The 17,531-nt window shown below is 40.5% G+C and overlaps 1 protein-coding gene across 2 annotated transcripts; it reads right to left on the bottom strand.

The window, feature by feature from the left end:
- Positions 1 to 7,159: 7,159 nt before the first annotated feature.
- GJA1 (gap junction protein alpha 1) lies at positions 7,160 to 16,897 on the bottom strand. Of its 2 annotated transcripts, none has more exons than XM_030489812.1 (2): positions 16,228 to 16,897; positions 7,160 to 10,236 (listed from the first exon to the last, which is right to left on the bottom strand). In XM_030489812.1, exon 2 carries the CDS (start codon positions 10,218 to 10,220, stop codon positions 9,075 to 9,077), a length of 1,146 nt encoding a protein of 381 aa, XP_030345672.1. In that variant the 5' UTR covers positions 10,221 to 10,236; positions 16,228 to 16,897; the 3' UTR covers positions 7,160 to 9,074. The 2 variants fall into 2 exon arrangements, with proteins under 2 accessions (XP_030345672.1, XP_030345673.1); XM_030489813.1 differs by having other exon boundaries at positions 7,160 to 10,232; positions 16,228 to 16,633.
- Positions 16,898 to 17,531: the final 634 nt, after the last annotated feature.

The following is a 17,531-nucleotide window of genomic DNA, read 5'->3' on the forward strand; positions in this document are numbered from 1 at the left end:
TCATGTGCTGACTTTTTCTTAAGTAGTCCAGGAGTAGCTAAAAATATGCTGAATATAAAACATAGAAAGAATGTATTTCACCTAAAGCAAATGGAATAAGCAGCAATAATAAAAGCAAAGAGACTGAGTCCAAACCATTGCTCATTGATAAAAACCTCATTCTGACATATGGTTATGTTAATGGTTTTGTATGATATTTAAATATAACAGGGAAGAAAACCATTTTTTTAAAAAAACACTGATCTTAAAATGGAACAAAAATCAAGGCATGTGGATGAATGTACCCAGTAACTGCTTGGGAAGCAGCTGATGCCTGCTTCTGTCTGATCACAACTTTTTAAATCTAGTCTCAAGATTATTCTTCAGATGACCATTAATATATACTACAGTTTAGAAGGGTATCCATTTGCCCTATTAGATCTGTATAAGGAAAATGTATTTGGAAAAGTCACATAAAGCACATTAGCCTTTCTGCTGAGAAAATAACATCTGAGTCAGAGTACAATTCTGGTGAAGATAGACATTGCTAAAGTTCACTCCAAGAAACTCCAAGTTTTCTTTACCCAAAATGTTCTGTTCCTCTACACACTGTTATATTCACCAGACCGAATGGGCTGCTACTGCTTACCGCTCTTTTTTTCCAGTTTTCTTAATGGTGTAGTTTCGAAAAGGCTGTTTGAAAACTTATGTTGGGATGATAATCTCCAGCAAATGCCAAGCTGATTTAAAGAGCAAGCTCAGAACATTCACAAGGACCTGTTGCAAGCATGCTGAAAATACTTGGACAATACTATAGCCTTTAAATTGTGCTTGGCTGGATTGTCAATTGCTGATGTTGCACTCCAGATGAGTTGCACCCCTGGAGTCTCACTAAAGCCTGTAGAAACCTATTTAATGTTATATTTATTATGGCTGAAACCCTTCCGATTCCATCAAATTGCAGATTTCTAATAAAAAAAAAAAAAAAGCTGGATGTATTCTAGTCACATGGAGATGAAGACTCCATGTAATGAGATAATCTACCTGTGATCTGCTGCCAGCTTGACTGAGACATACTTCAAGGTAAAATGTGTTTAGAGATCTGAAGTAGTAGATTACCAGCAAAGAAAACATTCCTGTTTCCTTATCTTAGGGAGACTGGCTTCCTGCTAGTTGTGGATCCTCCTCCTGCATGAAGTTCTAAAACACCCTTGTTCAGCATTTTCAATTTCATTTGGTAGTGATAATGCAGGTTATGTAAAATCGGTGTAGCAGTTCAGATTCCCTTTTTGGCTCCCACAGCAGGTAGTACTGGAGTTCATGCAGTATCCTAAGAGATGAGTCCATAGCACACTAATTATATAGGGTTTTCAAAGTACTTTGAAGATGAAAAGTGCCGTATCAGTGCAACTCCAGGTATTATTGTTTACATAGCATACATAATCATTAGTGGAAGCCTAGCTTTAAGTCCCTTTGGGACTAAGCTGGGAGGAAGATTTGGACAAATTCCATGTCCTCGAACTTTCACTGCATCTGGTTAAGGTAGACAGATAGCTAGCATTCTGAGTTCCTTTGCTGTCTCCTTAGTTATAAAGTACTACGAAAAAGAAAGTGATTGAAGCAAATGTGGACTCTCATGAGGTGAGATACAAAATTACTTTCTAAGCTCTCAGCCAAAACTTATAATACTTAACACCTGTGAGATTCATTCTCAAGGAAATAGAATTAATTAACTCATTCTGAATGAATGAACTAGGAGAAACACCAGCTTATTAATTGATACATATTTAATGGAGCAGCATATTCTAAGATATTCAAGTGCTTCCTACCACATGATGCAAGGGAAAAATAATCACTACAGAAAGCTTTTTCAGTACAAAACATTAAACACCCATTGCACAAGTGATATGCAGAAAAGAAGAGGGCATTGGGAGAACATGGCTGCATGGGAGGAGTGGAGATGTTACAGCTCCCAACAGAAGCCACAGCTAGAATGGAAAAGGGATTAATTTCTACAGTTTTCACTGTCATCCATGCAGAAATGCTTTCACATCTGTACTTTTTAGGACAAGGAATGGCAACTGACTCTTCTGCCTCGATTCTACAGGAAATCCTACAGGAAACAATCCAGACCCACTTTCTCTACTCACATACCTTGACAGCACTAACTGAACATCCACCCTACCACTGAAGGATTAGGGCTATAGTCAGTCCAAAGTCCACAGAACTGGGGGTACCAACAGCCAAAATGAAGCGGCATAAATTCCTCAGAGATTGCCCTAGACCTCAGCAAGTTACACAAAGCCCACGAATTCACAGTTGAATCCTCTGTGTGCTCCTGAAGTAAAACTACAGGGACTCAGATAAAAGAAGATGCGAAGCTCAGAGCAGGGTTTTCATCTCAGCTCACTCAACAGAAACTCCTTGTCTTCAACAGAAGCACACCAGGTCAGACCAGGTAGGATTCTTGCCTGAGTAATACTACTTCGCCTCCAAAACCAAGGTGACAATCTTACAGTTGGCTGTATATTCAGCTTTCAAACAACTATGATGAGTCTGCCAAATATATGGCAGAGTACTCCCAGTGAAACACTTTGAAGTAATGATGCATAGATAATTCCGAATATTCCCCTTTGAATAGGGAAATTCAAAGTGTAAGCAAAGTGTGTGTTTTGAAGAGGCCTCCCTGTGGAGAGTGTCCTATTATATGTAAATACCACTGAGCATAGCATGCAAATATGGTCATTAGTGAAGGCTTGAACTTTTCCAGAACAACTTCAATTTTGAGCCAAGCTACTTCAACCTTCAAAAGCAGCAAACTCTATGACTCAGCAGAAGCTGGAACTGAAAAAGCCTGTTTCAGCAAGGACCGGTGGTTTTAAGATACTAAAGTATCCAGAGGCTTTTCTAATCCCTTAAGATATTTTCCATGCTTTTTTTCTTATTCAGATAGTTGTAGACGTGCAGAAGAGAACTACTGCATATTCCATGATTGCACTGTTTTCCTATCAATTGTCATTGTATTTCTTTACATATTTGGGCTGCTTATGGTTTCAACTACAAAGCTTATATTATAGATGGGAAAAGGAGGCGGAAGAAAAGGGTGCAAAGACTACTACTCAAGTGAAGCTCACAGAACTACTGAGAACAGAGGCACATTCAGCAGCATTGAAAAAAAATACTCAGGTGTTTGGGATATAAAAACCTTTCTAATAAGGATGAAGAGAGGCAAAGTGAAGATTTCACTCCTTAGCTGCCCAACCCAGCAGTTAGATGCATGTTGTAGTGTACCCTACACTTCCTTATCTAGTCCTGTGTAAATTTGACATGGACATCACGTAAATGTATTTCATTACATTTACAGATTTCACACCTGTTTGTAAAAATCTTTTAGATTACTTTTCATAAACTTGCCTCTGCACTGAGTTATGATAAAAAGAAAGTTGTGAGGGAATAGTATGATTCACATATTCAAGTGGTCACCATTCAAGAGTGAGTAGCTTATATCCAGAAGCTTTCCATTTGCAGTTACATCAATGAAAATTAGATGTCATAATATATCTTTCTGGATCCAATCTGTTTACGTCTGAAATTGAGAGGAACTTTTACATTGATTTAAATGACTGAAACCCTGGAACTCATGTGAGCATTTTCTGTCAGTTCTAATGGGAAGTACGCAATTGCGGTCTAGGCTTATTTCAAGGAGCAATTTAAATGTCTGAACATTTTCCCTTTTATACTGGTCTAAGCTCAGATGTCTCATTTTGTTATGCACATTTCCTCAACATGGTAGCAGAGACCCAGTCTTTTTAAGTGATGGGAGAGTCCACAGTCACCAGAAAGTCATTACTTTTGACCAGTTGACACCCTCAACTGTGTATTACTAACCCAGTACAGCCTATCCCAGATTCTGCCTCTAGCTTTTAGCACTATGCATCTTCAGCACTTAAAAGGAGTTAATGTAAAACAATCACTGTAAAAACATGTCTGTCTTTGCCCAAAGTTCCTTTGCATTGCAAATTTCAGCAAGCCAGTAAGCCGGATGCTACCAGTAGCACTTCAGCTACCTTGAGAAAGGAGTAAGGGGAGCCATTTTGGAGGCAGTTGGTTTTACTGAGCAGCTATATTTATTTAAACTGTTTCTACACATAGTACCCATAGATAACACTTGCCATGAATACATGCACGATGTCTGTATTGCTTCGTAGGGTCTCCTGGTAGTGCTGTATGTTACGAAGTATTTAAGACAAGTTTAGGACAAGCATTCTTTTTTTTTTGCGTTGATCAAAATACCTTTAAAATAATACAGGAACCAATAAACTCTTCCTGTTTCACTTTAGCAATGTGCTAGCATCATGTAATTTACATCTGACACACTTTCCAGGACTGACAGAGTCTGGGTGTGAGTATGTCCTTAGGCACGGTCAAAAGCACATGGTTTAAGTCAGGGAAAGGCAGTCATCTCTTTGTAGAGCTGATCTTGCAGCCCTGTGTTTCTGGAGCCATTATGTTAGAATAAATTAGAGTAAAATGGAGGGCCCTCAAATAGTTTCAAGGGACTGAGCCAGAGAATACGTCTAGGTAGGGATTTCTCAGGCATGACTTATGCTTCTGACCTTATTGTCTATGTTGGCAGTAGAAATGAAAGTAGCGTAGGAGTAGCTTCAACAGCTCCGTTCCATCAGACAATTGCTTTTTTTTGCCAGACAAATCCTCAAGGGCCATGTGCCCCACCTCAGTTGTCAGAGTCCTCTGGCAGATATAACACAAATGCAAATGTCTGGAGTGAATAGCAGAAGGAAAGGAAGACATCTTTAAGGAGACGATGCTCAATCTATTTGTATAATGCACTGTGTTAAAAAATACTATATATCGCGGTAGTATATTAGCTCACTAGAAGGCTCGGTCCTGCCAGGTTTGGATTAGCAGTGAATAGAGAGAAAATGTTCTACAGGAGGAAGGTAAATCCTAACTTCTGTCCTATTTTGTTTAAATTCTGGAAAAGAGAGCAGTGGTAATCATGGAGGAATTACAAGAATTAAAAATAGTCCTGACCCAGCAGAGTAGAAACAGCATCCACCAAAACTGGAGGAGGTTTTCATCTAAGATACCCAGAACTCCACATTACCAGGTCAAGGTAGCTTCAGATCTGGATCGACTCCCAGATTTGAGTTGAAAAACTCTACCCCTTACATCACTGCTATTTTTTTTCTTGAATCAATAGCAAGCTGCAGAGACATTCCGAGGGAAACACCAGCACAGTGGTAATGGGCAGTCAAGTTGGTGATTCTACGTAGCACAGCAGCAACACAGCCAGCCATGGTTCTGGAACAGTGAGACAAGTACGTCCTTTAAAACTGATCCATTTCAGGGTGTGTGAGAGGTACAGTGTCACAAAGTTCCAGTTCTCAAGCTATTACTGTAGTTTCCAGTAATATGGAAATATGGAAATTTCATTTCTAAATTAGGAAATAACCTTCAGCGAGTGCTCACTGTATTTAAAACATCTTGAAATTACATGATCTGCATATAGATTTTAGGCTGTCTGTAACTCATCCTTCTAACTTTACTCTTTACAAACATTTCAAATTACTGGGGCAGGGCAAGGGCCTTAGGATGAATTTGCCTTTTCTCAAAATACTTCTACATAAAACACCAACACGAAGTTTAAATACTTGACAGGTTTTGAATTTGGGTTTTCTTGCTGCTTTGTTTGTAACCCTGCTTTTGTTTTAATTACCTTCAGAGATGTGTATTTTTAAAACAACTTTTCCAGTTTGAATTCCGTGTCTAACATATTCTTCTACAGAGGTTGAGAAGCATGCACTAGCATTATATCATATGGTATTTTTTGTCAGCTGCAGACAATGCAACTACTGCTGCAGAGATGCGCTGGGAGAATAAGCGTATAAAGCGTATAAATACATTGGATAAATGGTACATAAAATGTGTCACTGTGATGATTTTGGAGTGTGTGATTATGCACTCCACATAAATAAATCTCGGTGGGAGAAATGGGCTGTGGAATGTCTTTACCCTAACACACGCACAAACATGCATTACCCAGAAAAGATCACTCAGCGAGCCTTGGCACTGAAGCACTAACTTATATCAGTTGTCCAAGATGCCCCAAGGAACTGAGTCCTTAACATGGAACATACCTGACAATCAGCCTGTCTAGGCTTTCAAGGAGACATCAGATTTGTCTCAGGGTGAGACCTTCCCTGGATGTTTCTGTATCCACCTTTCCAACGGCATGATCCTCACAAAATGCTTGGAATGCCTTCCTTTTATACAGATGAACTAGGACAAGCCAGCTGAAATATGACTCATCGTTATTATTTAAGGACTACTTGAAGGAGTCATTCCCTTGTGCTGGTGCTTGTGTAATATCTCTCAGAGGTGTAAGTCCACTACCACTGTCCTGCTTATTTTCCCCCTTGTTTACTAGTAAGAGGGAGGAAGAATTTGGACTTAAAATGGCAAGCAAATTTGAAAACAGAAAGCTGTATGATAACTGCACGACCACTGTATTTTGATTTTTCAAATAAAGAGTTGAGCTATCTTTCCTTTACAGTTAAATGCTGGAAAACCAAGCACTGTATGTCTTCATTAGTGAAAGGGAGCTAAATGGCGAAGCAGTAGACAGTATGTGAAATCCCAGCCTTATTAAAATCAGTACCTTTCTTCCATTGACTCTGAAGGAATGAGGATTTCATTCCAGAAATTGAAACTCACTGTCAGTCAAAAAATCTGATTACATGGGGAAATGTAAACTAGAGGCAATGATTTCAGAAGGTTGAATATAGGCCATATATAAAAATTGCTTGAAAAAATATGTTACAGTATCTTACTACTACCTTTTTAATAATAGTTTGCAAATACATATATATTTTCTGAGGCTTATGGCAAGATTTGAATTGCAGTAGTTCATGCTGAGTATAACTTTGTTCCAGAAGTGGCACAGCACAAACAATGCTTGTTTTTCCAGTGTTGTGAGAGTATCTGAATCTGGTCCCGTGAAATTTCAGTTCAAAATAAATCCAGATGGATTAAATAAAGAATACTGCTGAAATGCAGTGCAACTGGGGAAAAATGAAGAGGGGAGGAATGAGTTTGGATTACAAGACTGAAACAAAAGATATATGTCCATATAAAACAGTAAAATACAATTAGAAAATATATTTATACTAAATTAAAACTTTATTGACTAATGTTCTCCAGACAACATGATCCGATGGAGTATGGCTGCATACATGCAATGAAGTTGAACGCAACAGTAGTTTAACATGGAATGTCAAACAAATTAATATAATGCATTAAATGAAACAATTTATCTGTGTTGCTGCAAAACGAAACCAAGCTATGTATTTCCTTGGTCAACCTGTGTTCAGCTAAGAGGCTATGCATTTGAAGAAACTGGTAGATTTCCTTAGCATATATTTCAAATAAATTAGCTAGAATTGTACTCTTTAAAAATCCTTTCAACTTCACTTGCATTTCAAACAAAATCTAAGTGTAAACACTAAAGTTGCTAGAGCCATCTAGAAAGACCTGTCAAACTCAGAGTGGACATTACAGTTCAGTGAATGTGAATATTCAGAACAAGAAAAATACCAGTTGCTGCAAAAGTCATGTAGGCATATTTTATTCTTAATCCAGCACAAAGCATTTCTTCTAAGTTTCTCACATAAAAGACTAAAGCTTGCTTACAGTACTACATCTTCTATCATTCAAGCATCATTATTACCTATCAGGGAGATTGGCTAGATGACCTAATGGGTCTTTTCCACCCCTAAGTTCTACAAAAGAAAATCATTCATGCCAGCAAGAACATGGTTCGCTACATCCTGGGCTTGATCCTGTAGCCTTTGTTCAGGCAAAACTCCCACTGATTTAAAATATTTTCCAGACCAAGACATCCAGGATTAGGCCCTTTTGATTTTTTATTTTTTAAAAAAGTATCCATTTAGGATATGTGGAAAATATTCTATAAAATTAAAAAAAAAAACCCCATGACATGTGCTTTACTTGCATTGAAGGAATCAGAGAATGTAAACACCATAGTGGCCCACATCTTCACAATATCCATGAGCAAGTGTCAACTGCAAATAATCTGTGTGCGTTTATTTCCCAGTGTATGCTTCCGAGGGTGTTTTGTGTATACCTTTACCTCCACATCCACACACATACGTACACCCTTAACATATGTAAGGGTGTGACAAAATTCACTAAAGCCAGTTGCTTGCCTGTCTTAATGCTTAAATCTGCGAGTGGCAGCAAACTGGGCTTTATATGATACTAATTAGACTTTACGTGAGCAGCAGGACACGAGTATCGCTGTGGGCGAGAGAGTGTGGTTGCTGGTTCTACTAGTGTGGAGCCATACCGCTTACGCACATCAGAAAATCTACCTGCGTGAAGAGCTGGAAAAGCAGGTGACCAAAGCATTTCTTGGTGGGCCATATCTGAAATTTGAGTTGAATGATTTAAAGGCTATAGATTGTCCACACAGGAGCCTTTGGACAACCTGGAGGACCACATCGGGAAGTTTACCTTCAAAGTGCACTTTCCAAGAATGGAATGTTCTTGACAGGGAAATGATCAGAGGCAATCCTGGACTTTTTTGCTTGTTGAATAGGAAAAATGTTTTCATCTTCAGGCAGCACTTCACCCTGACAAATGTGAGTTCAGTTATTATTGGGTTTTAGTATTACAGAAGATTCTTTAGAAACAAACATGATAGTACACACATACACATACACTCAGATATTTACAGCCTTTCTAGAAAAAACACCCCCTACCTTAGTACTGACTACCTATCTTTTTCTTTTTTTTCTTTTTTTTTTAGTATTTAAATTCTTTAAACCAGCTACATTAAATACCAATGTGTACTGTACCACCCCACACCAACCCTACATTCCCCCCAAAAAACAGCAAGTATTTTAAAAGTTTGTTCGCTTGTTTGCTTTTATGATTGTTAAAATCCTCTGCTTGAGACTGTTAAGTACCACCTCCACTGGAACAAGATCAGCACTGACTGCATCTTCCAATGCATGTCGTTTCATACTTGAGCAAGTACTGCAGCTAGAAGCTTAGATCTCCAGGTCGTCAGGTCGAGGCCTGCTGCTGGCTCGGCTGCTGGCTCTACTGGGAGGCCTCTGGTCCACAATGGTGAGGGGTTGCAGCTCGTGTCCTGACGCGAGTTTTTTAGTGTTCTGGTGCTCATCAGAGAAGTCGAAGGGCTGGGCATGCGAGTTGGAGATGGTGCTGCCAGCCTGCCCCATTCTGTTCTGCTCCGCACTGTAGTTGGCCCAGTTTTGCTCGCTGGCTTGCTTATTGTAGTTACGACAGGAGGAATTGTTCCTGTCTCCGGTCACAAGCTTGTACCCTGGGGGAGACATGGGAGACAAGGGGGCGGTCGGTGAGGAGCAGCCATTGTAGTAAGCATATTTGGGGGAGCCACAGTCCTTGGAAGGGCTTATGGCACCGCTGTGGGAGTAGGGGTCGTTCTTCCCTTTCACACGATCCTTGACACCCTTGAAAAACACGTAGAAAAGCTCAATGATGTTCAGGGCAAGAGACACCAAGGACACAACCAGCATGAAGAGGATGAAGATGGTTTTCTCAGTTGGACGGGAGAGGAAACAGTCCACTCTGTGCGGGCATGGATCTCGCTCACAGGTATAGATGGCATTCAGGCTAAACCCATAAATGTACCATTGTATCAGCAAGAAAGCCACCTCGAAGACAGATTTAAACAGGATGCTGATGATGTAAGTACGGAGCAGTCCCCCACGCATCTTCACTTTGCCATGCTCTTCAATCCCATACTTGAATTTCTTAATTTCTATTTGCTTGAGGTGCATATCCACATTCACACCATCATTTTGGACCACCTTGAGCTCTTCTTCTCTTTTGTTCAGCTTCTCTTCTTTCCTCATTACATAGAACACATGTGCCAGGTACAAAAGAGTAGGTACAGACACAAATATGATCTGCAGAACCCAGAAGCGTACATGGGATATGGGGAAGGACTTGTCATAGCAGACATTCTCACAACCAGGCTGTTGAGTGTTACACCGGAAAGCAGACTGTTCATCTCCCCAAGCAGATTCGACTGCTGTCCCCAAGAGCAAGATTCGGAAAATAAAGAGGACAGACAGCCACACTTTCCCTCCTGCAGTAGAATAGGCTTGAACTTTGTCAAGAAGTTTTCCCAAGGCACTCCAATCACCCATCTTCACAGGATGCTGGCTAAAGGAGGACACAAAAAAAAAAAAAAAAAAAAAAAGGTGATGGTTAAGCTTTAATACCTTTGATACACTGAATCACCGATCAATGCTAATACAGCAGTGATGTCAGCTTTCTTTTCATTCATGTGTTTTATGTGATCTGAAGAGCAACCACAGTTTTAGTTAGGCTGCAGGTGGAGTGGAAAGTCAGGGAAACTGAAAAAGAGAAAGTAACACATAATGTCTCAGAGCACAATGAAAAAAGAGGTTTCTAATTTCACTCCTGTTTTCAAGAAGACCATGACAACCCTCAGCTTCCTTGGTGGCAGCCTCAGTTCCATGATTTATACCTGCCTCAGGCAGAAAACAGCTGTGACACACTGGTGAAGCAGGGTGTGGAACTGCATAGTGGCATGGCCTGAATATGCTAAGAACACATTAAAGATTTGCCTCTTTTGGTGTGGACCACTCACAGTAATTTTTATGTTAACTGTTTAAAAGAGTAAGAAAGCAAACTATCACATAACCTAAATACAAAAGGTTATACCAAGTTAATGCCAGGGTCGGGTACCTAAAACTTTATCCTTGCAAGATGTGTGCTGTACTTCCTACAGCAATATTAATCTGAGCTCTTGCATATCACTACATTGTGTGTAATACATTTAAGAGTATAGCTCCTAATGATGCCAAGTTTATAGTGTACTGAATTTCAGAAAAAAACTTGGTATCTATATACAGTTTATACATTAGTATTTGCAGCACAGACATCAAAGTTAGAATTCCTTACCTACAGTTTTATGAACCAAAACCAGTAAATACACGAAGAGCAGCTAGGCTCATGTTACTATATTGGAGAAACTGGTTTCCTGTTTATCTGTGGCTTGCCCAATTCATCAGAGTTTCGGCTTTGTATTTGCATCTTTTTGTATTTAAATTCCTTCAGTTTGTTTTGAAAGGAAAAAAGATTTAGCCAGAAAAAAAGGTAAATGAGCTCTTTCTGTTTTTAAAGCAACTCCTGGCGTGCAATTTGCATTCCAAGTGTGGAACACTGCAAGTTTAAATTGTCTCTCTCCACTTGAGTTTTAAAATGCGCATTTCTGGGACACAGGCAGCTTCTTGGGGATATCTAGCAATACGCAGGATGACAGAAGAGAAATGAAGTGGTTTACTTTATATTCTAGCTTCCTAAGAAAACCAAAGTTCACTATTGGATTTTTATCGACTGGAGAAAGGTAATCTTAACTGCATTAAAAACTTACATTTTAACTTGCCCCACATGAACAAGTATGCAAAATTGGGCATTTAAAAGTAAAAATAATCACAAAGTTTTCCTTTTAAAGTACATGCTGCTGGGTATAGGTATTTGTTCCGTGCATGCTGAGTAATCCCTTCCTGGTATTAATAGTTCTGATATTGTCCAAATGATTTCCTCCCCATCGCATCATGGATATATTCCCCAGCGAAGGTCTTTTATAGAAAAAAGCCCTTTTTGGATAATTCATAAAATAGGAAATTTTAGCACCAAGGAGATTTGCTTTCAAGAAGCAGTGAGTCACTGGAAACACATGATTGTAAATCTGGCAAGCTCAAGCATAACAATAGATGCCAAATAAAAACACACCGTTCCTGCCATCGGAAGGAGTCTGGGAGAGTAATGGAAGACAAGTGTTTAAAGTACTCATTCTGATAGCTCAGAGATGACAACTATCTTTAACCCCTGAAAAATATCCCAGGGCCATTTCCTCAGTCTGCTTAGTCAGCTTGCTCTGAAGTTTACCTACTGCAGCCTGCAGACCCTTCCCCATGCAATTAGCTCTTCACACGAACGAAGCCCCATCAAAGGGTCAGGCCTCCTTCAGACTTTTAAATCTGTAAGCCTCTGCTGCTGCTGGGGGAGTAGGCAGCATGTTTATCTCTGACACATCCCTTCAGCCATCCCCAGCTTTCACCCGCCCCAGGGACGGCGAGTGTGTCTTTACGGGATCTGGTGGCGGAGAAGGAGTCGGGCGCACAAGCGCGGAGGTCTCTGGAAAGGCTGGAGTGAAATGTGACCATGTTCCTCCTCAGGCTGGGATTGTTAAAACAGAACAGCCTGTAACTGTACAACATGTGAAGTTTGTTTTAAAGTGAAGCTATTTGCTCCATGTCGTGGAAGTGGACAGAAGGAGCCTTTTTCCAAGTAACAGCTTCTTGATTTAATTAGTCAGCTCTGCGATGATTCGAAACTACTGCATTAACAGACTTTCCTCAGACTCAACATATTTTTTTTCTGTCTAAATGTTATTTCAGATTGTAAGTTTGATTAAGAAAACAGAGGACGTGTTATTTCTAGGCAGTTACGTGTGGTTTGTTTTTTAATTACACTCCACTCTGGTCCATTAATGCAACATGATTTACTTCACTTTTGACCTACTTAATCCCACACCTGCAATATTTTGAGAATTTACTACCTTTTTTTTTAATTTGCTTCAGCATGCAAAATTGCTAAGTTTCATTTATGTCCTCTGGCAATATAAACTCCAGGAGGAAACATTCCATGCTTGAATTACTCATACACAGTTTTGAAAAGCAACTTTTTTTTAAAGAGATCGGTTACATGCTGGCCTTTGCCAGTGATAAAAAACCCCACATCAATTCAAAACATTGTGCTGTTAATCAGATAACCTCGTGGTGACACAAATATATTATTCCTTTGCTTAAGTGGATTCTATTGCTTTATGAAACACAGTACTCTGTTTTGTTGTAGAGAAAATTCATTCATCGGCTCTAACTTGTTTACTTTCAGGGAACTGAAAGACCATTTTTACTAACTGATTACAGTATCTGTTTACTAGGTATAAAAAGAAGTTTGTATCAAACAGTTATTTAAGTATTCTAGCTTTGTAAATAGTTTGAAATGGATGGCAGATAACCTTTAAAAATAGTTCTTCAGCATTCTGGACTTAAACTTCTTTTAACACTTCCAAACACTTTAAATGAGTCCCCTGAACGACACAGGTTGACCTGACCGATTGATACAATTTCAGTACTTCAGGAATTTAAGCATACAGCTCATGACAAATACGTGCATTTCATGAGTTCTGTGTATTACTTTACAGCATTATAACCTTTTTCTGAAACAGGCTAATGCCGGCCTAGTAAACTCTCTGAAAGATGGATTTCTTCCAGGTCCTACTGTGTGTGGGTAAAGATAGGGGAAAAAAGCCATAGAGCAGCAGGAGATATGACAGCATTCATCTGCATGGGTTTTGGATGACCACATACATAAGAAATTTGATTTGTAAGCCGCAATTAAAGAAATTCTAGAACTATTTTTTATGGATGGTATTCATCATGTCATCTGGTTCATATTTTCCAGGAAGAATAATGCAAACTCAGTGCTGTGGTAACATGCCCAGGTCTGACTACAGTGTTAGAAGGTCACATGCTAGCGGATGGAAGAGAGGTAAGGGTTAGAGTGGGATCTAAAATGGGATTGTGCAGCTGAAGCAGTTGGGAAATAGGCCAAAGTTTTGGTTTTCCAGCCTTTCCTACCTTTTTATTAATGCTCACACACACATAAATAGCCAACAAAAGAGAAGATTCTGGACCTTGAACATCAATCAACTTGAGTATTTCCCCAAAGCAACCAGCAGTGCAGAGAAAGCAGCTGAGATGTACAACTGATGGGGTTTGGATGGGTTGGAACAGTGAAGACTAGTTTTCTGAAACATTACAAGTATCAGTGAATGTCTTCCAGACAGTCCCCTGGAAAGGTGTAGTTCATTTGTAGGTCTGTGGATGAGCGTCAGTTCTTTCATTCCCTGGATGAAGATTATGCACTAAATGGTTGCAGTAACTGGGATTTAAAGTGTCACAACTGTGTGGTTTTTTCGTTGTCTGCTAGCACTGCTAGTGGTCAGCTGCTAGTGGATCTATCTACCCATAGCCTTTGCCTCTCCTGTCTTGGACCCTCTACACCTAATTCAATTCTAAGGTGTAGTTGCAAAAGCAACTGTAAACACTTTTTTAGATATTCTCTAGTTGTACGAGCCAGGTCTACCCTGTGTGTTACTGCCCAGATTCATCCCTCTCCTCACTTGCTTTGAAATCAAAGAAGAAATGCTCAATTCCCTGAGGGCATCTCAGGCCCTCTTTATGCTCCTGCCTGTGGATTTTGAAACCTGGATTTCTGAAACATACATGCGGCATGAACTACTGCCCAGGCGCCTCCACACAAGATAAATTCAGTGAGTAACATGGGGAAGAGATACCAGAGACTGGAGGAAAGACAGCAACATATCTGATGAAACAGATAGATTGCTCAATGTCATCTAACCTTCCTTATGCCCACAGGAATCCTTGGCCTAAACCGATGTTCATTTCAGAGACAAACAGAAATAATCTTTCGGACTTGCATAATATGAGAACTGAGATAACATTACAGTGTTGAATCTGTTTGTGCTCCTTAGTGTATAAGCTCTCAGATTTATGTCGCAAATCAAATCCCTCTCTTCCCTCGCCTGAACCCAGGCTGCTGCTCACCCTTCTCCCGCTTGTATGCTTGTTAGGTATCATGGGTCAGTGCCAGTGTTTGGCTTTGAAGTTTCTGAAGGAAACACTTCAGTAAACATCCCAAAGACTAGAGGCTTAAATTCTGCAGTGTAGTGTGCGGTCCAGATGTTAAAAACGGCAGGATGAAAGCTTAACATGAGTCCTCCAACTTGCTCCCTATGCGCACACACAAGCACACAGATAGAAGTTGGGCACAAGGTGTCCACAGCCCATTTATGCCCCCATTACCATGGGTTTTTGTCATAAATCTCACATACAAAAATCAAAAGGACAAAATACGCCACTTCATGAGGCTTGCTAGTTATCTCAAGGCAAAATGTGAGGACACACATAAGCACGCAATATTCTTGACTGAGAGGAGAACGTGTTACTTGATAAGATAGACTCTGTGCTTCGCCTGTCTTTCAGATGAAGGCTTTTTCCTGCCTCCTCGTGTGGCTCTTTAACTACTGGCTAGCAGCAGGCAACAACTGCTGTAAGAAATCACTCCAGGTCTTGCAATGTAAAAACCTTCTTAGTTCGCCAAGAGATGCCACTCGAGCATTTTTCTCCTCTGCATTTTGGTATTTAAGCCTTCAAGGTAATATGAAGGGAATGTGTCATATTGGGATTATGACACATATTGTGGATATTCTTTCAAGTTCCTCCTAGACAACTTTCATTTACATCTACCCCAGACTTTCACAGACTTTGCCAGCGTGGTAAAGCATATCATGGTATCTCACATTGCTTCTCTAAAATCCCTCACCGAGGTTGCTAAAACAGAGTAACTATATACAAACCAGGTTAAAAATCCATAACCCATGTCTGGATTTTATCACATCTATTTTAAAAGAAGAGAGGAAAACCTATCAGGAAGACCACGTGCAAGTCACCACTGTAGTAGCTGCAGCATTTAACAAAGCACCTAATTAAGAACCTTGCTCGCACAAGCTAGTAGGCATCAATCAGGATTTCCATAAGAAAGCAAGATGTGTGGGGCAGAAATGGGGCGCGCTCAGGACAAGGTCTTCCTGTGGCTGACTTTTGATGCAACTTCGGTACCACCGAGGGGGCTGAGGCGCACCTCGAGTTCTTCTCTTTAAAGGAGCTCATTTACCCTGAGAGAAGGAAGGGCAGAGGAGGGATTTCACCCAAACACCAGCAACAAGTCTGCAGCTCAGCCCTGCAGCCGCAGCTTCCCCGCAGTTCCTCCTTCAGTGGAACAAGGCTAGAAGTAGTAGGAGTTGAAGAAACGTACAGACAGACGACAAAAGAAAGCCAAGAACTTCTGCAAGTTTGAACTTAGCACTTTAAGAGAACTCACGCTTTTAGAGATGTATATTTTAAAACAAGTTCAGCCACCAGCGCAGTAACACAAAACGCTTGGGGTAAAAAAAAAAAAAAAAAAAAAAAAAAAAGTGTTTTCAGAAAAAAAGTGATACACAAGAAGATGAAAAAGGAAAACTTTTCAACTTACCCTTGCTGATCAGCAGTGAAACTGGATCAGAATACTTCTTTGGAGGGTTAAAGTAAAATGGAAGAGCACGTTCAGGCACTCAGACCTGTCTATTTAAACTTTAAAAGTCTACTGCTGCTTTGTATTTTTCATCCTTCCTTCCCCAGTAATGAAAGAAAAGTGCTGATACCTCGTAAAAGTTTTTTCTAACTTGGAAGACTGGGAGAGCTTTTAACAAGTTTTCAAGGCTCTGACTGTGCAAGAGGAGGGGAAAAGGAGGGGTGGCAGCCCGGGAGGAGGGGCGCTCCGCGAGTGGAGAGGAGGAGGAGGAGGAAGGGGGGGAGGAGGGACAGAATTGAAGGCACAGCAAAAACCCGCTCGGGGAAGCGGGGAGAGCCGGGGCATGGAAGCCCACTCTTGCTGATCTAACAAAACAAACGTAAGAGGAGTCAGCAGCCACCCCGCACCTCCCCTCCCCCCCGGCCACTGAGGGCACCTGGGTGGCACTGCATCCACATCTGGGCTTGCCTGGGACAGACGAAACAACTTGGCTCTCTGGTGTGCCCCGGGAGTTTCGGTACAGGGAGAGGGGAAAATGCATGAAAAGGATTAATGGGTAACCAGCGTGAGCCTCCTGGATGCTGGGGCTGGGCTGCGTAGCTGCTGTCTCCAGTTCCTCCTTTGCTACCACGTAGGAGAGGAAGCCCACTCAGCTTTTTTTGTGAACACAGCTTTGTTTACTTAGTTCCATTTCCTTTACGTGCACACATGAAAGTACGCACCAGGAGCAGCCTTTTTGTTTCTACAGAAGATACATCACACTTTTTTTTCATTATTATTTTTGTGTGTGTGTGTGTGTGTTTGCGTGTGTGGCTGTCCCATGGGAGAAATGAAGAAATGATCTCACATTCCAGGAAACTCTTTCCAGGAAACTTCAGAAAATAAAGCATAGTCCAGAGAATCGGTCTTCCATAGTGAGAAGAAATGCTCCTGATAATTTTTGAGCGCATTTTACAGAATAAAAGCATGCTCCAAAACTGGTCTATTCAATTAGTATGAAACTAGTTTGGCATTGCTCCTGACCAGTCCCTGGTTAAACACTCCTTGAAAAAATGCCTCCTCTGTAGAACAGAGATTAATGTATTTCTCTGCCTGTGTTAAGCTCTTCACACATGGATTCCAAACTGCATTAGAAATTGCTCTTGTACTTTTTCGTGTTACAGGGTATTAGCACCCTAGTGGGACTGCTTAAGAGCTTCTCTAGGAGTGTTTGTGGTTAGATAGTTCTTAATGAAGTTTTACATTTTGGGTCCTACCTGACTCAT

This window comes from Strigops habroptila, chromosome 6 (assembly GCF_004027225.2).
Source record: "Strigops habroptila isolate Jane chromosome 6, bStrHab1.2.pri, whole genome shotgun sequence".
Lineage (NCBI taxonomy): Eukaryota > Metazoa > Chordata > Aves > Psittaciformes > Psittacidae > Strigops > Strigops habroptila.